We start from the raw sequence: 21,097 nt of genomic DNA, 5'->3' as shown, positions 1-21,097 counted from the left end.
TTTTATTTCAAAACTTAACCACGGAATAGTCTTAAAAGTGATTTACAAATAAACATATGAACAAAATAACAAAGTAGTACATTGAAAACAAGCAATGTGGTCCAGCCATTTAAGTCCTTTATGCCAGCGGTTCCAAATTAGCTAAGTATTGCAGACTCCCTGGTTTTTTCCTCTTTCCTTTTGACCAAGTTGTGCCCCAGGACCTGATTCCAGATGCAAGTGACTAAAAACCGCAGGAGGGAAGAGCAGGGTTATACTTGGTTCCTGCTACCCAGAGGCATCTGGCTGGCCACGGGGAGAGCAGAATGCCGAACACGATAGGCCACCAGCCTGATCCAGGAGGCTTCTCTTATGTTAAGTGTTGTCAAACTGATTGAGAACAAATGGACACTATAGAGCTGGAAGGGTTCAGAAAAGGCCAAGCAGGACAATCAAGGGGATGGAGCAACTGCCCTTTGAGGAAAGGTTGACTTGGAACTTTTTAGTTTACAGAAAAGGAGAGTAAAGAGGGAAGATGACAGAGGTTTGCAAAATTGTGCATGATGTGGTCACAAAGAAGTTTTTCTCAATCTTTCATAATACTGTAAGTCAGGAAGATTCAGGTCAGACAAAAAACACAGCGCACAGAACAATGGCATTTGTTCCCACAAGAAGTAATGATGGCCATCAACTTGATTAGCTTTAAAGGAGGGCAAGGCTTTTGATAGCTAATAGCCACGGTGGCTACTTTCCACCTCCCCTGTGGCAGGCAGTCTGCCTCCGAACGCCAGTTGCTTGAATCACAAGTGGGGAGACTGCTATTGCACACTCATCTCCTATATGTGGGCTTCCCATGGGCATTTGGTGGTCACTGTGAGAACAGGATGCTAGACCTTTGGTGTGAGCCAGCAGGTTGTTCTTATGTTTAAATTCTTCTAAATAAATGATGTTGCCAATTGGGAACATATACTTATCATTTACCAGCACTTCAGGGGAAAATGTACTTACATTCTGCTTTAAATACCAGCCACAGAGTAGTCTTTGAATAAAGTAGAGACCAAAAATGTGGGGTGAAATTATTAAATTAAAAACCACAAAGCACAACGGTTTATAGCCAACCAGCCAGGATGGCTAAGCTCTGCCTTCACAGTCAAAGGCAGTAATGCTTCTGAAAACCACAAGAAAAACGAGCTCTTGTGCTCGGATCCCGCTTGTGGGTTATCCACAAGCATCTGGTTGGCAACTGTGAGAACAGGATGTTGGCCTAGATGTCCCTTTTGCCTGATCCTGCAGGCCCTTCTTATGTTCTTATTTGGACAATTATTTCTGCATAAGTGATGGTCCATTTCTGGTGTCATTTCACATTATTTGCGTAACTCGGATGTACAGGATTGGTTTTTTCAATGTGCTAACTGGCTCAACAGAAAAACCTCTGAGTACCTAACAGAAATATGTGAATGTTTTAATTAAAACTTATTTGAAATAATTTGTTATTTACCCTAATTTAGAAGATGTGTAACTAAAAATGAAAACACATGAAGAATATGTTGCCATACGGAGGCAATCATGCTTTCCACTGGATAAAGTGAAATGGGTTAACTCAGCAGAGAATAATTGGCTGTGTCCTGTTTTCAGTCAGTGCCTAGCAAACAGAAAGCAGCTCAAGTTAAAGCAGGGTGTAAGCCTGGAGACTGATTAGTTAGGAAGCTATTGCTAAAGGCAGTAAGAGCACAATCTGTCCCATGAGCTCTCTCTCGCAGCAGTTTCCTCTGCCCTGAGAGACTCCACTGGAAATCCCTTAATGCACTATGCCCTTCATTTATTTTTGCTACTGGACATTTGAGAGCATTTAAGAATGCTACTTTTTGAACAGTTGCCTGATGATGGATCGCACTGAATTGAATATATATTTATTCTGCCCCTACCCTCAGAAGAAGCAGTAAAAGAGTACCACCTACAGTACAACTGTAAAAGTATACATTTCCCTTGCTATCTTAACACTTTATCCAACAATGACCAAAAATTTTGTTCATTATTATAATACCACTTAAGTGCTGTTTATGCTAGCTGTAAATACTTAATGTGCCTAAGGCCAAGAACAAACCTGATTAAGCTAAAAACTATAAAATTAGTTTCAACTGAATGAAGTGCATGTAGTATACAGCATCATGAAAGTAAATATTACCATTATATTGTTCTCCAAACTTTAAAATTAATGCTTGTACCCTCTTCATTTATGTATATTTATGAAATGTCAGGACAGTAATAATTATTTTACCAGGCAGTATGGCAATAACAGCTAGGTAGCAGACGTCTTTAGTTTATACGATATATATCTAGCTTGTTATACATGAATTTCATAATAGTTTTTTATGCATTATTTCATTATAGAATTCATTTCATTCTGACGTGAGAAAATTTTGCTGCCCGCATTTTCAAAGCAATCTAGAGCTAAACAATGGATGAATGGCACCCCCTAGTGTTAGTATTAACAAAAGAGCTTTCTGGATATATAGGCAAGTTTCTCAAGACTAGGAGTCTGGAAATGAATGCTTATGAGACAGGTGGTTTTTAAACAAACTTTTGTAAAGACCTGGTCTTAAATACACTATAATATATATATTAAAAAATCACCAATGTAAATATGCTGGGAGGAAATATTGCTAACGGAAAGGCTTTCAAATATGGGCCCTCAAAATTATTAGAGAGAAATTTCTGCCACCACTCAAAGAGATTATTACTTAGCTACGAAAGGTTTTGAAAACATGGCTCCACTACTCAGAAAGAAATGCTATTGTGGGGGCTTAGGCTAATGTCCATTATCAGCCTAGCAACATGCCTCTTCCTGTACTCCATCTGGCATCCATACTATTGAGCCACTCAACTTCGCAAGGCTAGTAGCAGAGCTCTTCTCTGAGTTGCCACCAGAAAGGTAAAAAACTCATGATTACTCTTACTGTGGAGTCTTCCCAGGATACCCTAAGTTCTACCATATCTTGTAGCAGGTGAGCTTGGTGATTGCAGCCCACTAGCTAAAACAAGTCTTGCTGCCATGGTTACTGAATCTCCAGATTCCATCAATCCACTTTTCTGTCCTACAAGGGAACATAGAAAGTTCCCTTAATCCAAATCAGACGACTGATTCATCTACTCAGTATTGTCAGCATCAACAGCATCGTTATCCAGGGCTTCAGACCAATCTTTCCCAGCCTTACCTGGAGATGCCAGGGATTGAACATGGGACCTTCTGCATGCAGAACATAGTCTCCACCAGTTATTTATGGTCCTTCCCCTTAGCTGCACTGAAGTAGCCTCTACAGAGTTCTATGTACATAAGTCTGTGTATACACAATCTTAGGTAGGAATTAACGTTACAAATCACTTGCACTGGGAGAATACCAAGATCTAGCCCTTCACATAACAATTGACACCAGGAACAGGGGCCATATTCTCCATATAAGAGAATGGAAGCAAGTCACCCATACAGGGAGAAGTGACGCATTGAGAAGTGCCAACACATCCATCTCTGACAATTGGTGCCTTACTTGCATAGGAGGAGTATCATGTGATCTTTACAAATTACACACACACATTGCCATGTTTCCTCTCTGTTGTGTTCTTTTCCCCCATGAACCTATTCTGCAGAATATTGCTACTTAAAATCAGTGTTTGAAAACTCCTGACCAGAATGTCTACATAGCTTAGGTAAGCAATTTAGTGGAGAATGCCTGACAACAATCTTCTATAACTGGTTTAACGAAGCTCTGAAAATCATTAGTCAGAGTCTAGACGGAAAGGGTCACTGTTGGTAGGGAATGAGATCAGTGACAGATGCAATGTCTAGAATTGCTTTTTTAAAACAATTTTCATAAGACTTCTCTTTATTGACTATCTGAAAATTTCAGTTCTTCAGGTGCCATTAAAAATACTTACAAAGACAGTTTAAACAATATTGAGTTGTGACATAGGTGCATTAGACATTTTCTCCCTTTTTACAAAGTTGATTTACCTGATCCCATTTTACAGTCTGATCAGCTTCTGCTGTCCTTCAAAACTGTTTCTAAAACTAGATTGACATCAAAAGGTTGCATATTTAAAGGCATGCCAGAACTTATCCATCCCGGTTTCAGGGCTCAACCAACTGCAACAGTAAATTAAGAATCTTCCAACAAGAGAAAGTTGATCAGCGGTAGGGTTGGGACCAATAAAAACAAGTGCTGAACCACACAACACACTATTATGGAATTCACTGCTACAGGGTGCAGCAATGGCCATAACCAGGCATGTTGAAAGTTCATTTCAGGGGCCTAATCCAGCCCGCTGGTCAGTTTATTCTGGCCCCCACAGTAGTACAGTAGTACATTTCCTGGGGTAAAAAGAACCCCAACAACTTCAATCCTAAAAAAGGTTAACAACTTTGGTTGGCCCTTTGGTCGGTCCTCACGGCCCTTCACTTCATCAAATCTGGCCCTCTTTGAAAAAAGTTCGGACACCACATAAACTACCAAGCAATGCCCATAGTAGCGAAACAGAACCTCTATACATATAGAAGCAGTATACCTCTAAAGACTAGATGCTGGGACAGACAGAAGAAGGCCATCACACCTTACTTGTGAGCAATCTGGCTGACTGCTGCTGAAAGCAGATGCTGCATTAGATGCATTTTAGACTGAGCCAGCAAGGTAACCCAGATGTTCTAGGAGGGTTTTGTATTTCCAGAATCATAAAAAAGGAAGATGAATCAGCTTGCCTTGGAAATGGTTTTTAGCAGCAGTAGCAAATAATCAGCTTTAACCTCCCAACAGGGAGATTTTCATAACAAAAAACAAACCATGTATTGCTTCTACAAAGATCACTCCAAGTAGAATAGCTTACACATACAGTGGTACCTTGGGTTACAGACGCTTCAGGTTACACACTCCGCTAACCCGGAAATAGTACTTCGGGTTAAGAACTTTGCTTCAGGATGAGAACAGAAATCGTGCTCCGGCAGCAGCAGGAGGCCCCATTAGATAAAGTGGTACCTCAGGTTAAGAACAGTTTCAGGTTAAGAACGACCTCCAGAATGAATTAAGTTCTTAACCCGAGGGACCACTGGAGGTCCGTTCTTAACCTGAAACTGTTCTTAACCTGAAGCACCACTTTAGCTAATGGGGCCTCCTGCTGTTGCTGCGCTGCCGGAGCACGATTTCTGTTCTCATCCTGAAGCAAAGTTCTTAACCCAAGGTACTATTTCTGGGTAAGCGGAGTCTGTAACCTGAAGCGTCTATAACCCAAGGTACCACTGTATAGTGAAATGTATTTCACTGCATTTTTTCCCATGGAATTCAAGACAGTGTACACAGGACTTCTATGCAGTCTCCCAGTCCTGACCAGTTCTAAACCTGCTTCACTTCAGCAAGGTTCTTCGGACCACAGGGAACAGGGAATGCATCATATTCTAAAACTATAAAATGGCTAGCTATATTCCCCCCATGATTTTTGTGCATATATTAAGTAAGCATTACTTAATAAAAGAAATTACTTAATAAAATAAGGTAAAGAAAATATTCTTTTCCTTTGTAGGTGAAATAAACAGATAAAATCCTCTGCTTAAATTCACAAACTTGAATATTTAATATTATTATTTTTTGCCCAACATGTGAAATGGTACTTACATTCTTCATAATATGAAATACAGTCCTTCCTGAATCATACTCAGGTCCTTAACAATGATATTTTATAAACCACTGAGTTAATAAATAAAAAACCTTTTCTTTTTTAATGCTATTTTAAAACAAAGTAACACTTGACCTATTTTATAAATAAGACAATATATTTAAATTCAAGAGCTAAAGACATACTTTACTAGTATTTTGAATTATGTTATTTGGCATCTACAACTCTTCAGATTTTAGACAAAGTAAAAATGCAGGTCAGATATGTAAAGATAAGAAGAAAACTTTTAAGAATGTAGACACTAAGTGACTTCCATTTGGCAAGCCAATCCCAGTGGCTTATTCCAGATATGACAGTAAACAAGGAATATAACAGACCCTTATGGAAATCAATAGGAATCAACAATAAAAACATATGATTTGTGAATTACCATGGTTACAAGCTTTCAGAACAGGTCTTTCAGAGGTTGGGCTGAAATTCTGTGGCACATCTGTATCTAAAGGAAAAAGAAGAAAAAAACAAGTATTTTTAATATTTACACAAAAGTGTATTTCCAAAAGGTAGTTTCCTGGAAGGTGTACTCTGAAAACTTTACAAATTATCATTTAATGTTGTTACTATAAGTAGTTCTCCACCAACTGATGCATTCTGTAGTAAATAGTCCTGTGCCCTAAATCTATAAAAGAAGGGGGAGGAGTATTCACCTTTAGCCCTTGTTGTGCGTTTTCTTCTGTCTCGAAAAGCAGCACCTGACTGCAAGGCCTCCAGTAGGCTATCCATCACACCTGTCTCATCACCCTCTGTAAAAAGAGATGGAGGGAATTCCTTCAGCTTTCATGGTTACCATAGCAATGCCAAAGGATTTACAGGGCTGGAGAAGAAACCGTAGCAATAAAAAGCTGGCAATTCCAAATTCAGACAAGCCTTTAATTTACTCATAAATCAGATCTCCAAGAAGTCAGCCCTGTTAGTGTTCATATTGTGTCCACTAATGCAGACCAAAGTTCATTTGATTCACCTCACACCACTGCGTCCTAAAATGAAATAGAGCAGTAACTTTAAATATAATGCAACATCATTCATATGCTTCTAATATCTCTGAACCCTGAATGAAGCCACATCCTAAAGCCATGTGGGTTTGCAGAAGCAGGTTACATCATCTTCCAAGACGAAAATGATTACTTGCATACAGTATATTAGATGTTCAGATTCTGCTTCCCTAAATGGATCATTTATGGATTTGTGAATGTCCACTCATGAAAATATACTTTCATTCACTAAATACTTCGACCCTCTGTATTTTTTTAACCATTTAACGTTGCATTTAAAAAAGCAGAATTCATTCAAAGTATAGTTTGATCTGAAACTATGCACACTTGTGTGTGTGTGTGTGTGCACGCGCATGCGCGCGTACACACACACACATATGCAGAGACACAGACCAGAGATAGCTGGTACAAAGTAGTCATACCAACTTTAGTAACGCCTACTCCCACTGGCTGCACCCTCCATGGGATTGCAGCCTTTGGGAGGACTGTCCATAAGCCAGTACTACGTCTGAGCCAACACAGTTTAGTTTCTCTGCTATAGGGTCTTATACAGCTACATACAATTTCAAAAGAGCTACTTAAAGCAGATATGCACATACACTTCCCATTCAACAATAATTTTGCAGTTGTTTGTTTCAAAAAAATGTAATTCAAGTTACGTCAAGTAATCTGCACAAAATTGTTTTCGATTTCTCAGACAGAAGATATGCAACGGGCACCACAATTTAAGAAGGATATTGACAAGCTGAAATGTGCGTAGAGGAGGGCAACCAAGATAACAAAGGTTCTGGAAAGCAAGTCTTATGAGGAACAGTTGAGGGATTTTGGTATATTTAGCCTAGATAAGAGGCTGAGAATAAATATAATAGCCATCTTCAAACATCTGAAGGGCTGTCACATGGAAGATGTAGCAAGCTTGTTTTCTTCTGCTCTGGAGGGTAGGACTCGAATCAATGGCTTCAAGTTACAAGAAAGGAGATTCTGACTAAACATCAGAAAGAACATTCTGACAGTAAGGGCTGTTTGGCAGTGGAACAGACTCCTACAAGAGGTGGTGGACTCTCTTTCCTTGGGGGGGTTTTAAGCAGAAGTTGGATGGCCATCTGTCATAGATGCTTTAGCTGAGGTTCCTGCACTGCAGGGGGTGGACTAGATGACCCTCGGGGTCCCTTCCAAGGTCCCTTCCCTTCCTTGGGGTCCCTTCTATGATTTTATGAACCCCAGGTGAGCTGGGATGCAGAATTGCAAACTGCCTTAAATGTTTCGATCAAAGGACAATCTGTAGGCAGCAATAAGTTACCATTTTTACTGCTAACTTTGAAGTAATATTCTTCTCCTACTGAAATGAAACCGATATGCTTGCTGAGCCAGCTGACAAACTGAGCTAATGCCAACCCCCCTTTTAACAATTTAGGTATATGCTGATTGTACTGCTGCATAGCTCTGAACCTATAACATCATAAGTAGTTTTTTTCCCCTATGCTAAGGAAATTGTATAAGCAGAACAAAAGATGAAGAAATCAAGATTAAAAATGATAGTTTTTAGGACAATCTACATTATGAACTGAGCACCATGTCCCCAGTAAACTCTCCTCCAGCTCAGAAAGTAAATGGGATTTTCAGCATGGACAGATTAGTTTAGGACAGTCTTTTTCATCCTCGAGTCCCCAGATGTTGTTCTCAATCCATTCCTAACCAGCCAGGTCAGGGATGATGGGAGTTGTAGTTAAGACCACATGGGGACCCAAGGTCAAGAAAGGCTGGCCTAGGATAGGATATAGTTGCAGCATTTTCCAATTTCAGGTCCACTTAAAATTTGGGAGGTACCTACCCACTACTTCTACATGTTGTGGGAGGTGTGCCGTGCAAAGCTGGAAAGTAGGAGCATGCAGCATCTTGAATCAAGGAAAGAGTGCTGGCATGGGTGAGCAAGGAACTTACCTTACTTAGCCCCCTAAGCCAAGGGCCAAGAGGCAAACATCAGCACAACCAGAGGTAAGGCAAGAGGGGCCAGAGCATGGGCAAAGTGCACCGCATTTCCCGAGCATCTTAATGTTAGCTTGAGGGCAAGAAAAATGTGGAAAGCAAAGAAAGTGTGGCATTAACGGGAAATAATAGGAATTTAATTCTCCACACAAGCAAAATATTGCCCTGAAATGATTAGTCAGATTTAAGCACATTTGTGAAGTGAAACAACCAGTTCTGCTTTTAGAAGTCATCGAGCTAGTAACACAAGCAATATTACAAGAACAAGGTTCCTGTCCACATTACCTGTTTTCATTTCCAACAAACACTTTTTCTTTCTTTGTCTTTCTATTTTTTCCCTTTCTGCTTTTTCTTTAGCAATTCTAGCACGTCTCTGCTTTTCTTCTGCTTCTTTTCTTCTCATATTCTCCTTTGCAGCTTGCTAGCAAAATATATTAAATTTCACCAGCATAAACAATTATGACTTAGAAAAATGTATACATGCCTATTTAAAATCATTTCTATGCTGCTTTTCATTTGAAAATAAATCCTAAAGCAGTTTACAACAATAAAACACCACCACAGCAGTAGAATCTGTTATAGTACTAGGGTTGTTTTAAAAAGCTGGCATCTCTTGCCTTTCCTACCCCACTTTCACTCCTTCAACCTATTGCTTCTTCCTCTTGCACACATCCAAGTCAGCCCAGCTGTTTAGCCTTAATGTTAAAAAATGATGTTCAAGCAGTGAGTGGGCAATTTTTGTAGACCACTCTTCTCACCTGTGCATCCCACTTGCTATTCCTCCCTGCTTTTATTGTTATGTTTTGTTTAGGGGGGAGGGGTGGCAGGGAAAGGTTGCCCCATTCTATTTATTTATGACAAATATTTTTTGTATTTGTGCATACCTTGGGAAACCCCAAGCATGCAGAGACCTGCCTCTTGTACTGATATGAGAGATCATACCATTATGGCTATGTAAGAATCAGGATCAGCACTCTCCCCTGAACACCTGAAGTAAGGGGCAGCAGCAGAGTTATATACCTAGACTAGTAGCTGCTGTTTCAAATGTATCTGGTTCTCATGTAACTTGGGGTAAAATGGTCCACCATGCTTGCATATTAGGTTGCTGCTACCAACAAAATATATACTCATCTTTCTAGTCAGCCTTCCCCAACCTTCAGTCCACCAGATGATGTTGGACTGTTAATTTCCAACATGTCTGACAACTGGCCATGCTGAGATTGTAGTCCAACAATATATGGAGACACAAGGTTGTGGCTGGCTGTTCTTAGTGATGTAAAGAATAGCTGAACCTGTGAAGCAAAAGCATATTCATCTATACTACTTCTGCAGAGTCTAGAATTTGATTGTAATAAGATTTACCATAAACATTGTCCTAAAATTGTTCAAGTCAGTTAGAAATTCTTCCACTGAAACTTTCTTCCAATCGACGGCATAAAATTCCATTACATTTCGATAGAGTGTTTCCATACTGTTATGCATCCTCGAAAGTTTCTGGAACTGTTCCCGTGCTTGAATTGCAAAGGTGTATTAAGTTTGTTAAGGTTACAAAACTGATTGTCAAATGACTTCCATATTGAGGTGCACCTGTCTCCATTCTCACTAACTTTCAGGAAGAATTTGAAAACATTCCCATTTACTCAGGTGTTTGGTAGCTGAAGAATATTGTTCCTGGCAACTCCAAGATCACTGGATGGAAGAGAGTACGTTTTTAGAAAGTTTTAGTGTTTTACAATTATTTTGCTTTGTTTGCCAGTCTGGGCTTCTTCAGGAAGAGGGGCAGGATATAAATTCAATCAATCAATCAATCAATCAATCAATCAATCAAAATAAATAGAGAATACTAAGTTTCCAGGAAAGAGGAAATAGCAAGTTATCAGCAGTAACAACACCTCTCCAATAGCATGTGATTCTTCTCATAGTCAGCATTTTTCGATTTTTCCTTTCTATTCTTCCTACATTTTTCATACCTCAAAGATTAATTGCCTCTGCACAACCCAAGTCCCACTTAGATAACAAACTAGTGGGAATATCTTGCTTTAACTAACTGCATGTAAGCTGCTCTGGGAGGCTGTTCCCCCCACCTCGAAGAGCAGGGAGCAAATACTCTAAGAGATTTCTTCTTGGGCACCAATACAACACAAACTAAACGCTGCAAAAATACATAGATTAGTTACTCAAAGCGCTAGTCCTCTGAAACATTCAAACAAGTGAACTTCTTTGGTAACAAACTTACTGATCCTTCTCAAAAATCAATGAGAATTACTGTTCTCTAACTAATATTTTATTAATGCTCAAAAATAAATGTTTGTCAGTAATTTTAATAAAGAAAAGTATTGGGAAACAGTTCAGCACTTTAATATTCTAATTAAACTTTCACTTCTGTTCACTCACATAATTGTTCACTTCCATGCCTCTGCAACTTTTTTTGGGTTTAAAATACACAACATTGCCAACATTTTCTTAAACATATCTATATTTTTCACAATTAGTAATCATCACTTTTTCTTTTATCTAGTATACCACAATGTTACAGATCTCCTTGCAACACTCTCAGCTGGTACTTTATTTTTTCTTCATAGTATTCCTCTACACATGTCATTTTGTGATTTTTTGGCTGAATTTCTGATAATCTTTAAAGCCTCTTAATACTTAAACCATGCTAGTAAATGCACAATGAAAATCAAACATGAAAAGGTGCTTGTTACAACCGAACCAATATTCCTAAACTTCTCGCCTCCTGTGTTTCTAGAGTCTCAGTTCTTATAATTTTGCTAAGCATAATAGGAAGTCATCATTCAGATAGCATTTTCACTATGTACCTATATCAAGTTGGCTCCACTGGCAATTTAATTTTACATCAACAGATCATCATACATAGCCAATACTATCATCTCACAGAGAACAATTTATACAAATCCCTTTAACGATCAGCACACTATTAAAACGTATTACTATTATTAATCAAGCAAAATTTAGCAGGGTACTAAATGCTTTATTTCCAAAACTGTCATTTTCTTGATAAAATGAGACACTATTTTCCTGCTATTCTGAAAAAGTACAGAAGTACAAAATACCATTTAGTTCATAAAATTATTTTTATAGATTTGTCGTCTCTTGCAATATATATTTAAATGGCTTTCTAAAGTGACAAAGTAGTGCAAGAAAAACTGACAAAAGTATTTTATCAATTTGTTTTTGTAGATAAGAGCTCTAGAGCTTATCGTGTATTTTGATAATGGTGTGCCTGTATTATAATCAAAGAGAAATGTGAGCTTCTCAAAACTGTTCAAGGACCCAATTTTCATTTAACTTGTTTGCACATCTATACCTATCAAGTAATTTTAATTACATTTCATCATAATGTTTGCATAAATGGTTTTAATGTTCTATGCTTTATTTCTCTGGAATTCCCATCTACAGCAAAAAAAGCGGGGGTGGGGATTTAATTGCATGTAAAGTAGTGTACACAACTGCAATGGACAGCTAACTAGAATAATCCAGCAAGGAAGTCTTTTATATAATTATAGATTCTATCAATAATAGAACCCACTGACTGTGCACATATCTGACTTCTAAAAGAACTATGAATGCTAATCAATTCATTAGCCGGCTCCAGGTTATGATATTTAGTGACAGGATGTAATAGCCAAGTTGCCTACAGAGCGTAATTGTATGGCAAGTGAGAAATTAGTTTTCACAAAGCCCCATCCTTCCTGTCTCAGCTTTCCCACCGAATGCTTTTTACGAGCTGTGTGCCTTTCAAAAGAAATCAGCATCATTCAACTTCCCCTGTCATAACAATAAGAGCTCGGACAGGCCCCAACTTCTTCACGCTGTGCAGGTTCATCTAACCTTTACATCAAGTCTCCTTTGGTTTGTAATTTATCGTAACTCCAGTTTTCCTGGAAGTGAGTGTCTTTAATTAGAAAGCTCTCAGCCATTACCAGAAACCACATGTAACTCCACTGTTCCTCAATTATTCCCTGCCTATAGGGAGTGTTAGCAGAAGAGAGCTAACTATTGCATCTTAACAGTGTTTAAAGATCAAACCATCTGTTTAAGTGTCACATGTGAATTTGGTTGAAATGGTGAGGTATTTCTGTGAAGTTTCAGATAATACACTCTCTTATAAATAAGAGTAACCTGTGTGTAAACCTGTAGGTAGGGTTTATGAATACATTTCCATGTTCAGTGCTGTCCTTCAGGTAAGCAATGTATATGCTAGAATGCTTTCAAGGTGGCAGTTAAGATAGCAAAGACAAAATTAAAATTACCATGTGCATGCATAGTCATGCTTACATGCGAAAGCACAGAAAATTGCTAACCATTCTGAGAGCTTCAAATCCTTATCATTCAGATTATCAACTGCTGATTCTGGACAATCATAGGCTAGAAGGCAGAAATACCTATAGAAGTGTCATTACACCTTGGTGACTGTGCCAGTAGAAACTGTATCGCTCAGTATGGTGCAAGAGACATTCAGGCAGGACTCTTTTAAAATGGAATGCATTTATATCCATTCAGTGGATGTGAAGGGGTGATCCCTGCTGCCTTGAAAGAGGCAGTAGTGCGGCTGCTCCTAAAAAACCCCCAGCTCTGGACCCTAGACTGGAACAACTATTCACCAGTTGAATATACCCACTTTGGGGGGAGGTGGTGGAGATGGCTGCGGTGTGGCAGCTGAATGTATTCTTGGATGACACAAATTATTTAGATTCATTCCAATCCGGGTTCAGGCCTGGACATGCAACTGTGTGGGCCATTGCTTGGATACAGTAGTGAGAAAGATGACTGAAAACAATCTGGACTTGAATCTGGGCATGTTAGAGACACTATGGACAAGTGGTTCCCATGTCCGAGAAATTGGTCAGTTGCGCATCCTGGATGGGGTTGCACTAAGCAGGTTTGCATTCTGGGGGTGCTTCTGGATCCAGCTGTGTCAATGGAGGCTCAGTTGCTCAGAGGCTAGAAGTGTCTTTTGTCAACTACAATTGATTTGACAGCTATGAGCATTTCTAGACAGGAAAAGCTTGGTCAGAGTACTTCACACTCTGGTTACTTCAAGACTAGATTACTGCAATGCGCTTTTATGTCGGGCTTCCCTTGTGCTTGATCTGAAAACTGCAGTCAGTGCAGATTGTTGCAGCACAATTGCTGACAGGAATAAGGCATTGTCAGCATATAATACGTGCTCTTAAGTGATCTGCACTAGTTACAGATTTGCTACCGGGCCAAGTTCAAGGTGTTGCAATTAGTATATAAAGCCCTTGGGACTGGTTCACCTCAGAGACACTTTACCCCACATGCGCCCATTTGATTGCTTCAATTTACAGAAGTAGCGCTGTTGAAGGTGCCACATAATACCTGTTCCACATTTATAAGAAATCAATATTTTATTGCGGCAGCACCTATACTTTGGGCCTTGTTGCCTATTGATATGGAACAGGTGCCCCCACTGTACACTTTTCGGCATGTGCTAAAATATTTTTGTTTAGATAGGCCTACCAGATACCTAGCATGTTGATGTGTTTTAATCTGTTTTTACTTTATTGCTGATTAAAACTGTTGTTAATTGTTTTAATTGATAATTTTATTGTTTTATTCTTTTTGTAATCTTCTTTGAGGTTTCTTACAACCAGGTAGTATATACATTTTAAGAAATAAATAGATATTTATGTACAATACCAATGTACTGACCAAGTGTTAAATATGAAAATACATTTTGTAGCCTCAAATGGCCAACAGCTAACATTACTCTGGTTAGTAACATGAAGTGTCATGGGAACTGAATGTGAAGCATAATGGTTTAGAGCTGCAGAGAATTAGTTCTTTCATACCTTCATTAAACCTTCCTACAGGCCAACAAAAACAAGAAACCCACAAGAGCACATCTATCTGCTTTTTGTGCAACCCCCCCCCCCCCGGTGCTGTCTTTTGTGCTAATGCTACTTGCTTCTTAGTGAATTACAAACCAGACACAGGGGAAAAAAATCACATCAAAAAGCATCTGAAAGGAAAAAACCTGAACCAAAATTAGCAGGTAAGATGCACAGGATTTATGGAAAAGAATGATGGCGGCTCCTATAAATTCAAAGGAATAATTACACATACAATTCCAAACAGTAAGAGAAAAGAAGCTTTAAAAAACTGAAATTAGTTTGTAGTTCAGACTAAAAAAATAATCAAAATGGGCAATCTAAATTGATACCCCAAGCTGGCAACTCTTCCCTCATTGCTAAATTAAGCTGTTTTCCATCCAATTTAAGTTGTAGTGCTTAACTAGTCAACTTCTCAACTGTTTCCTCCAGTAATATTTTCCATTCAATGAGCACTTTCATGCCTATATGATGAAAACGCCAAACCACTGGAGATGACACAGGACTACCTTCAGATTATGAATTATAGGTGAATCTTCATTAAAGCCGTTTTAGGTTCTTAGTAATTCAAGGTAGAAATGAGGTCAGGGTTGTCAGAAGTGATGGCTATAACTTTAATAAAGATTATGCAAATAAATTTTAAAAGTGTTAAAGAACCTTAGACAAAGCCAGATAAGTTATTTAACAGCAAAAGGATATGGACATCTTTGTCACAAATTTGTCATGAATATCTTCAGAAAGGGGAAAGGTTTCTAAATCCTTCTCAAGTTGTATAAGCTGCCTTTCCATCTGCTTCAGGCTCTTCTCCAAGCTTTCTGCTGAAACTAAGCATATATTTATAATTAAAACCTCACACATATCAAAAGGTGAATACGGTTAGTAGATGCTTTCTTGAAAAGATTCCTCTAAGTCCACATTATGAAATACTTTTGTCATGTGTTGAGTTCTACCATCTACTCAATATCTTCATGAATGATCAGTTTAATAAATTTACTCAGTCACATCACCGGAAACAGCAAATGTACTCAGGCTCTGACTAGTTAATGCACCAATTGAGTGATTTGGAGAGGGCATACTGATCACAGTTGAGACAGTATATAGGTATACAATTAGTACCAAACATACTATAGTACTTACTCTTCATGGGGACATATGCTTCTGCCAGACTCTCTCATCTTAAAGGGAGAAAGTTGTTCAGTGGTAGGTGCAAAACTTGTTTATAGTATCCTGGTGAAGCATATAATTACCAAGAGTAGACTAATAACCATGAGGTGCACATGACTTCATGTACCAGCCAGTCTGTTTTCCAGATAGAAACATGTTAAAATTTTGAACTTCTAGTTTTGCTCTCCTGTGTTTCAGGATTTGCTCCAGAAAACTTTTCTCTCAGATCACCGTGAAACTGTGGTCTCTAGTATAGGTGAGATATATTTGAATGGGCTGAAGCACTTGATTCAAGGAGCAAGAGCAAATAAATATGAATTCCAGAATTTATAATCCTCTCTACGGAGAATACTTGAGTTATGTTCAAAATAAAATGTCAGCTAAGTAGAGCAGGGTGTCTAACCTTTGAACTTCCATCTCTAGCTGAACTACAACTCCCACTATCTCTGACTATTTCTCTTGCTGCCTGGGCTGTTGGGAGCTGGAATCCAAAAATATCTGAAAGACCACAGATTAGCTGCCCCTGGGATAACAAAACACCACTTGTATCCTGAGATGTGCCCCAAGCACCACTAGTACCTTAGTGAAACTTTGGATGTGACTATGAACCCAAATAGCAACTACCTGTACTGGAAGTGGCTGAGATACTGGGGGAAGTGTTGAACTTTCATGAGCACCATATCAGAATATGTGTCTTCTTCTGTGTGCCTGGGTACTCTGTAGTTCAAGCACTATCCGAATGGACCTCAATATTTTCATCTTGACTCTTTTATTCAGAATATGTAGAACCACTTTGGAGCAGAATCATCCACAAATCCCCATTCTGTTGCACCATAAAAAAGACTCCAGAGTGCCTCTGGCCTGTGAAACTAAATGTTCAGTAGGTACAATGCCCAGCATGTTTGATGACTAAGCACGTGAGCCAGTAATGGCGCTCATTTCTGGATCTCAGGGGGGTCTTAAATCTGTTCCTTACACTCCTGGCAAATTTCAGTGACCAACTTTTCAGCCCATACATTCATGTTGGCCTGCTACTGTGGTGCAAAGCAAAAGTATACAGGATGTGCAGGATAACCTGGCATTAAGTGCAGCATGGCTTCTTCTTTCTGGGGGGGAGGGGGAGGGGGGAGGATCCCTATGGCTGAAAGTGTGAAGAATTCTTGAGGGCTTGCTGCTTGTCAGTTTGGATATACATCTGCTTGAGCCTCTGGTACTGCAGGACTACTCATCTTTTTCAGATTTGGAATCTTGACAATTCTTGTGCCAGTCTTGTAGCTTCTTACCTTTCAAAGATGCATACCAGTATCATGTACAATATTTCCAACTCTGTGTTGCTGCTTTCTTATTGCACACGACTATTCTGTTCTGGACATTTTCTTAGTTCAATATGAACTTTCCTGAAATGACCTTCCGCTTACAAGGAAGCTTGAAAAGTAGAAAATTCTGAAATGTAAATTCTTGGGTGTGGATTCTGCAATGTAAATTCTTGGGTGTGGATACAAACTTCAACACTCAAATAAAAAATTATTCATTCTGGACAACAGCTGAATAAAATATATTAGCCCATTCTTTAATACAAACCTCTGCTTGCTTTATCTAAGCTCTGCAAGTCTTCAACAAAGCTTAGGACTTCAGGATACTTCTCTTCACACAATTCCACCAGAAAATGAAGCAGCGTTGTCTTCTGATCAACTGATTTGGTGTCCTTTAACTAGAAATTAGTAAGTGAATATTCAGAAGCAGTAATACATTTTGATCATATATTTTATGATTTACACACTATAGAAATTGAAATCAGTTTACCTGCACAATATCTGAAAACTGAGTTTTGAACCATTTAAAAAAATTAATTGCATTTAATTTGCCATTTTAATTGAAAATTTGATTTTCATATTCAAATTCTGTTTTCTAATACAGAGTTACAATTTGCACGGACATGGTCTAAAGCAGTCCTTGCCAATTTGGTGCTATCCAAATGTTTTGGACTACAACTCCCATGATGCAGTGTAAAGTATCTAAAAGATACCAGCTTTGTAAAGGAACACGATGTAGCAACCTTATTGAAATTAAGCAGGACCAAGTTTAGCCTGAGTAGGTGGGAGACCATCTGCTCTGAGTTCCTTGATGGAAAAGGGGGGGGGGAATGTTTAAAATAAAAATAAAATAATAAGCTTTTCAGATTTTGACATCAAAGTTTAAATTTTTTTATTCAGGGAATGTTTCCCAAAATGTTTAATGGATGAAGATATTGCAAAATTTCTAAATAAGACTGCACACCAGGAATCATTTCCTGGAAGATACTGCACGATTCAGGGACGCGGGTTGCGCTATGGGTTAAACCACAGAGCCTAGGACTTGCCAATCAGAAGGTCGGCAGTTCGAATCCCTGTGATGGGGTGAGCTCCCGTTCGGTCCCTGCTCCTGCCAACCTAGCAGTCCGAAAGCACGTCAAAGTGCAAGTAGATAAATGGGTACCGTGTCAGGTTTGGAACTTAACAGGTTAAGAAGTTCCCATGATGCCTCAACATTCAGACGTCAGCTGTAGAAGCTGGGAGGAGCCTGGGAGGAGTTTCTGTCTGTTCCCCTCTGGTCTTTGAGGGAGAAAGTCGCAGTTTCTCCTAATGGCTGCAAGGAGCCCAGGAGATCCCTGGGGGAATGTCGGAATAAAGAACTGAAATGGACAAACCTGGACTCTGTATGTGTTTGTCAAAGGACGTGACAGTTTCATCACCGCTGTGTTTATCTCTGCTAAGGTGTGACTGAGAGCTACCGGACGACGGAGCTGAGTGGCGCAGCTGAGGGAAGCGCGCCGGACCGGGCTGCCATAAATAGCTAATTGAGGACCAATAAATCAATTAGCGGGGTCCCAAAATACCAATTTGCCACAGGTTATGGGTACTAATCACCGCTTGTAAAACTGTCACTGGAGCTGCCGGAATGCGTTTGAAGTTCGGCAGGAGATGGTGGGTTTTTTTGCCTGGTGTTAAGAGGCAAGGAGTAGCTGCGGAGAGCTGAAGAGCAGCTGGAAAATCGTTTCTCCACGGAAGGGAGTGCCAGAGGAGCTTGTGAACTGTAAGTACAGCTTGGGGCCCCTTGGGAGAACGGAAGAGGATGGCAGGCTGCCAGGTCTTGGAGGACATTCCATGCTCACTTTAAGAAGTTGGGCAACCTGGCTGCTGATCTGAAGTCTACTGTTCTGGGTGCCAGGAAGCCAGAGGCCGTTTGGCTAGTGCTCCAGGGAGTTTGTGAGGCTGGAGGCGGACAGCAAGGGCCGGGAGATGGCTGCTTCAGAACAGAAAGGCAAGATGGCGCTGACCACCTTCGTGAGAGCCGGTGCACAGCTGGGAAGGGCTGTGGGCCCCAGAGGGGGGGGCGAAGGTTTCCAAAGGCAAGTTTAAGAAGCCTGCTGGAATGCAGTGGAGGCTCAGAGGGGGCAGAGCTGGCAAGGAGTGCTTTTCCGGAAGAAGGAGAAGGAGGCCAGCGGGAGGAGCCCCAGGCAGTGTTTTTCCACTGGAGTTCAACATCTGCGTGAGGAGCTTGGAGAGAGGCAAGCTGCTGGGAGCCCTTTACCTACCACTGGGGGTGCAGGAAAGCGTCCTGGGAGCCCTGGGAGCAGGGGGGGGGGGGCGGTGAGCAGTAAAAGCACAGAAAAGCCTCTTTTTCCAAAGGCTGCCAAGAGATGTTTGCGTCGAAAGTCGAAGCCTGGGAAACAGGACACAGCTACAGGCTTCAAGGCCAGCCATCTGCTGCAGAGGGAGATACGTGCTGCAGAGTTGTCTGGGAACTCTGAGATAAGTCCAGTCTTCAGAGCAACGCAGGATGTTGCGGTTTCGGACGCTGCCAAGGACAGAGGCAGCGGGACGTTTGTTGCTTCTATGGCAACTGTGAAGAACAACTCCAGCCAGGACACGGTGACACGCTGGGTGTTTTGGACTCTACTATCAGGCAGCACCTGATAGGCAAGCCTGCAGGCAAAATGCGGAACTGCAGGGCTGTTTCAACAGGATTGACTGTTATGTTCGCAGACGGAGCACAGAAAATCAGTCTGTGGTGTGGCTAACGTGTTTTTCTCTCCTTTACAGGAGGAGCAAGAGGTCTACGTTGTGCCGGGACTGAATAGTTGTCGGTTATCTGTATCTGCTCTAACGAAGCAGGGGTTCAAAAATGCTTTGAAAATGACACCTGTTCCATTTTCAGAGGGGGGCGACAACGGATCAACATGGCGAAGAGCAAGAATAATTTCTTTGTTCTGGAGACACCTCTGGAGGGTGGTGGGAATGCTGGGAAAGCACAGGTGCAGTGTGCTAAGGTTCCCAAAGATGTGCAAAAGTTGCACAGGTGCACAAAAGGGTGTAAACTCCGGAAATGTGGGAGGTCCCTAGGGTGCAGGGCATGCAAAGGTGCAAAGGTACTTGGTTTTCCCGGGTTTGGGAGGGTAGCCAAAGAAGCCCTTTGAGCTTGTTCACACACAGATCTGTCAGGACCCATGAGGTGTGAGAGTCTGGGTGGGGCCAGGTATGTGCCATCGCTGACAGATGACCACAGCCAGGTTGGCTGGTGTCTCTCTCTCAAATCACAGAGGGAGGCGACGCAACTGATCAAGGATTGGGTTGCGGAGGTGGAACTAAGGTTTTCCACCAAGGTGCAAGGGTTCAAGAGCGACCGAGGGTCACAGTTTACTGGGTCTGCTCTGGAGGAATTTTTCAAGGAAAAGGGAATACGTCACCAGGTGACGGGTGCAAAGTCTTCTCAAGGGAGAAGGGAGGCTGTGGCTGAACCCGGTGACGGGGGATCAGGTCCAGAATCAGGGTTCAAAACCCGGTGATGGGGACCAAGTCCAGGGTCAGGGTTCAGGGCAGGTTTGGGCATCTCCAAGGGTTGTGAAAGGAGTGTCCAGGTGTGAGGCTTCATCTCCGGTAATGGAGAAAGCTCACGGAAGGGTTGTCAGGTCAGAGGGGGAAGAGTCTGACGGAGAAGACACAACTACTGGCCCTAATGGGTCAGTAGGGTATCAGGTCACAGGTGCGTGGAAAAGTGTTGCACAGTGTGATTCTGGGAGTATTGAAGGGGTTCAACAGGTGCCTGGGAAAGATGCCGGGAAGTGGCACAAGGCAAAGGGAAAGGTGTTGAACTCAAAGGGTCTCGTCAGAATGGTTTCGGCAAGAGGGGGTGTCAGGTTTGGAACTTAACAGGTTAAGAAGTTCCCATGATGCCTCAACATTCAGACGTCAGCTGTAGAAGCTGGGAGGAGCCTGGGAGGAGTTTCTGTCTGTTCCCCTCTGGTCTTTGAGGGAGAAAGTCGCAGTTTCTCCTAATGGCTGCAAGGAGCCCAGGAGATCCCTGGGGGAATGTCGGAATAAAGAACTGAAATGGACAAACCTG

The 21,097-nt window shown here is 40.9% G+C and overlaps 1 protein-coding gene across 3 annotated transcripts in view; it reads right to left on the bottom strand.

The window, feature by feature from the left end:
• DIAPH3 (diaphanous related formin 3) overlaps window positions 1-21,097 on the bottom strand; it is a 125,392-nt gene that overhangs the window by 58,305 nt on the left and 45,990 nt on the right. For all 3 annotated transcript variants that reach the window (XM_077927787.1, XM_077927788.1, XM_077927789.1), the window contains exons 22-27: window positions 17,297-17,426; window positions 15,252-15,375; window positions 10,035-10,200; window positions 8,958-9,093; window positions 6,342-6,437; window positions 6,068-6,133 (exon numbers count right to left, since the gene is read on the bottom strand). In XM_077927787.1, coding sequence (XP_077783913.1) covers window positions 6,068-6,133; window positions 6,342-6,437; window positions 8,958-9,093; window positions 10,035-10,200; window positions 15,252-15,375; window positions 17,297-17,426 — 718 coding nt within the window. The remainder of the gene's footprint in view (window positions 1-6,067; window positions 6,134-6,341; window positions 6,438-8,957; window positions 9,094-10,034; window positions 10,201-15,251; window positions 15,376-17,296; window positions 17,427-21,097) is intronic.

The sequence above is a fragment of the Podarcis muralis genome, chromosome 4, assembly GCF_964188315.1.
Source record: "Podarcis muralis chromosome 4, rPodMur119.hap1.1, whole genome shotgun sequence".
Taxonomy (NCBI): domain Eukaryota; kingdom Metazoa; phylum Chordata; class Lepidosauria; order Squamata; family Lacertidae; genus Podarcis; species Podarcis muralis.
The sequence above is the reverse complement of the archived record's forward strand: the minus strand, read 5'-3'. Positions and strand labels throughout refer to the sequence as shown.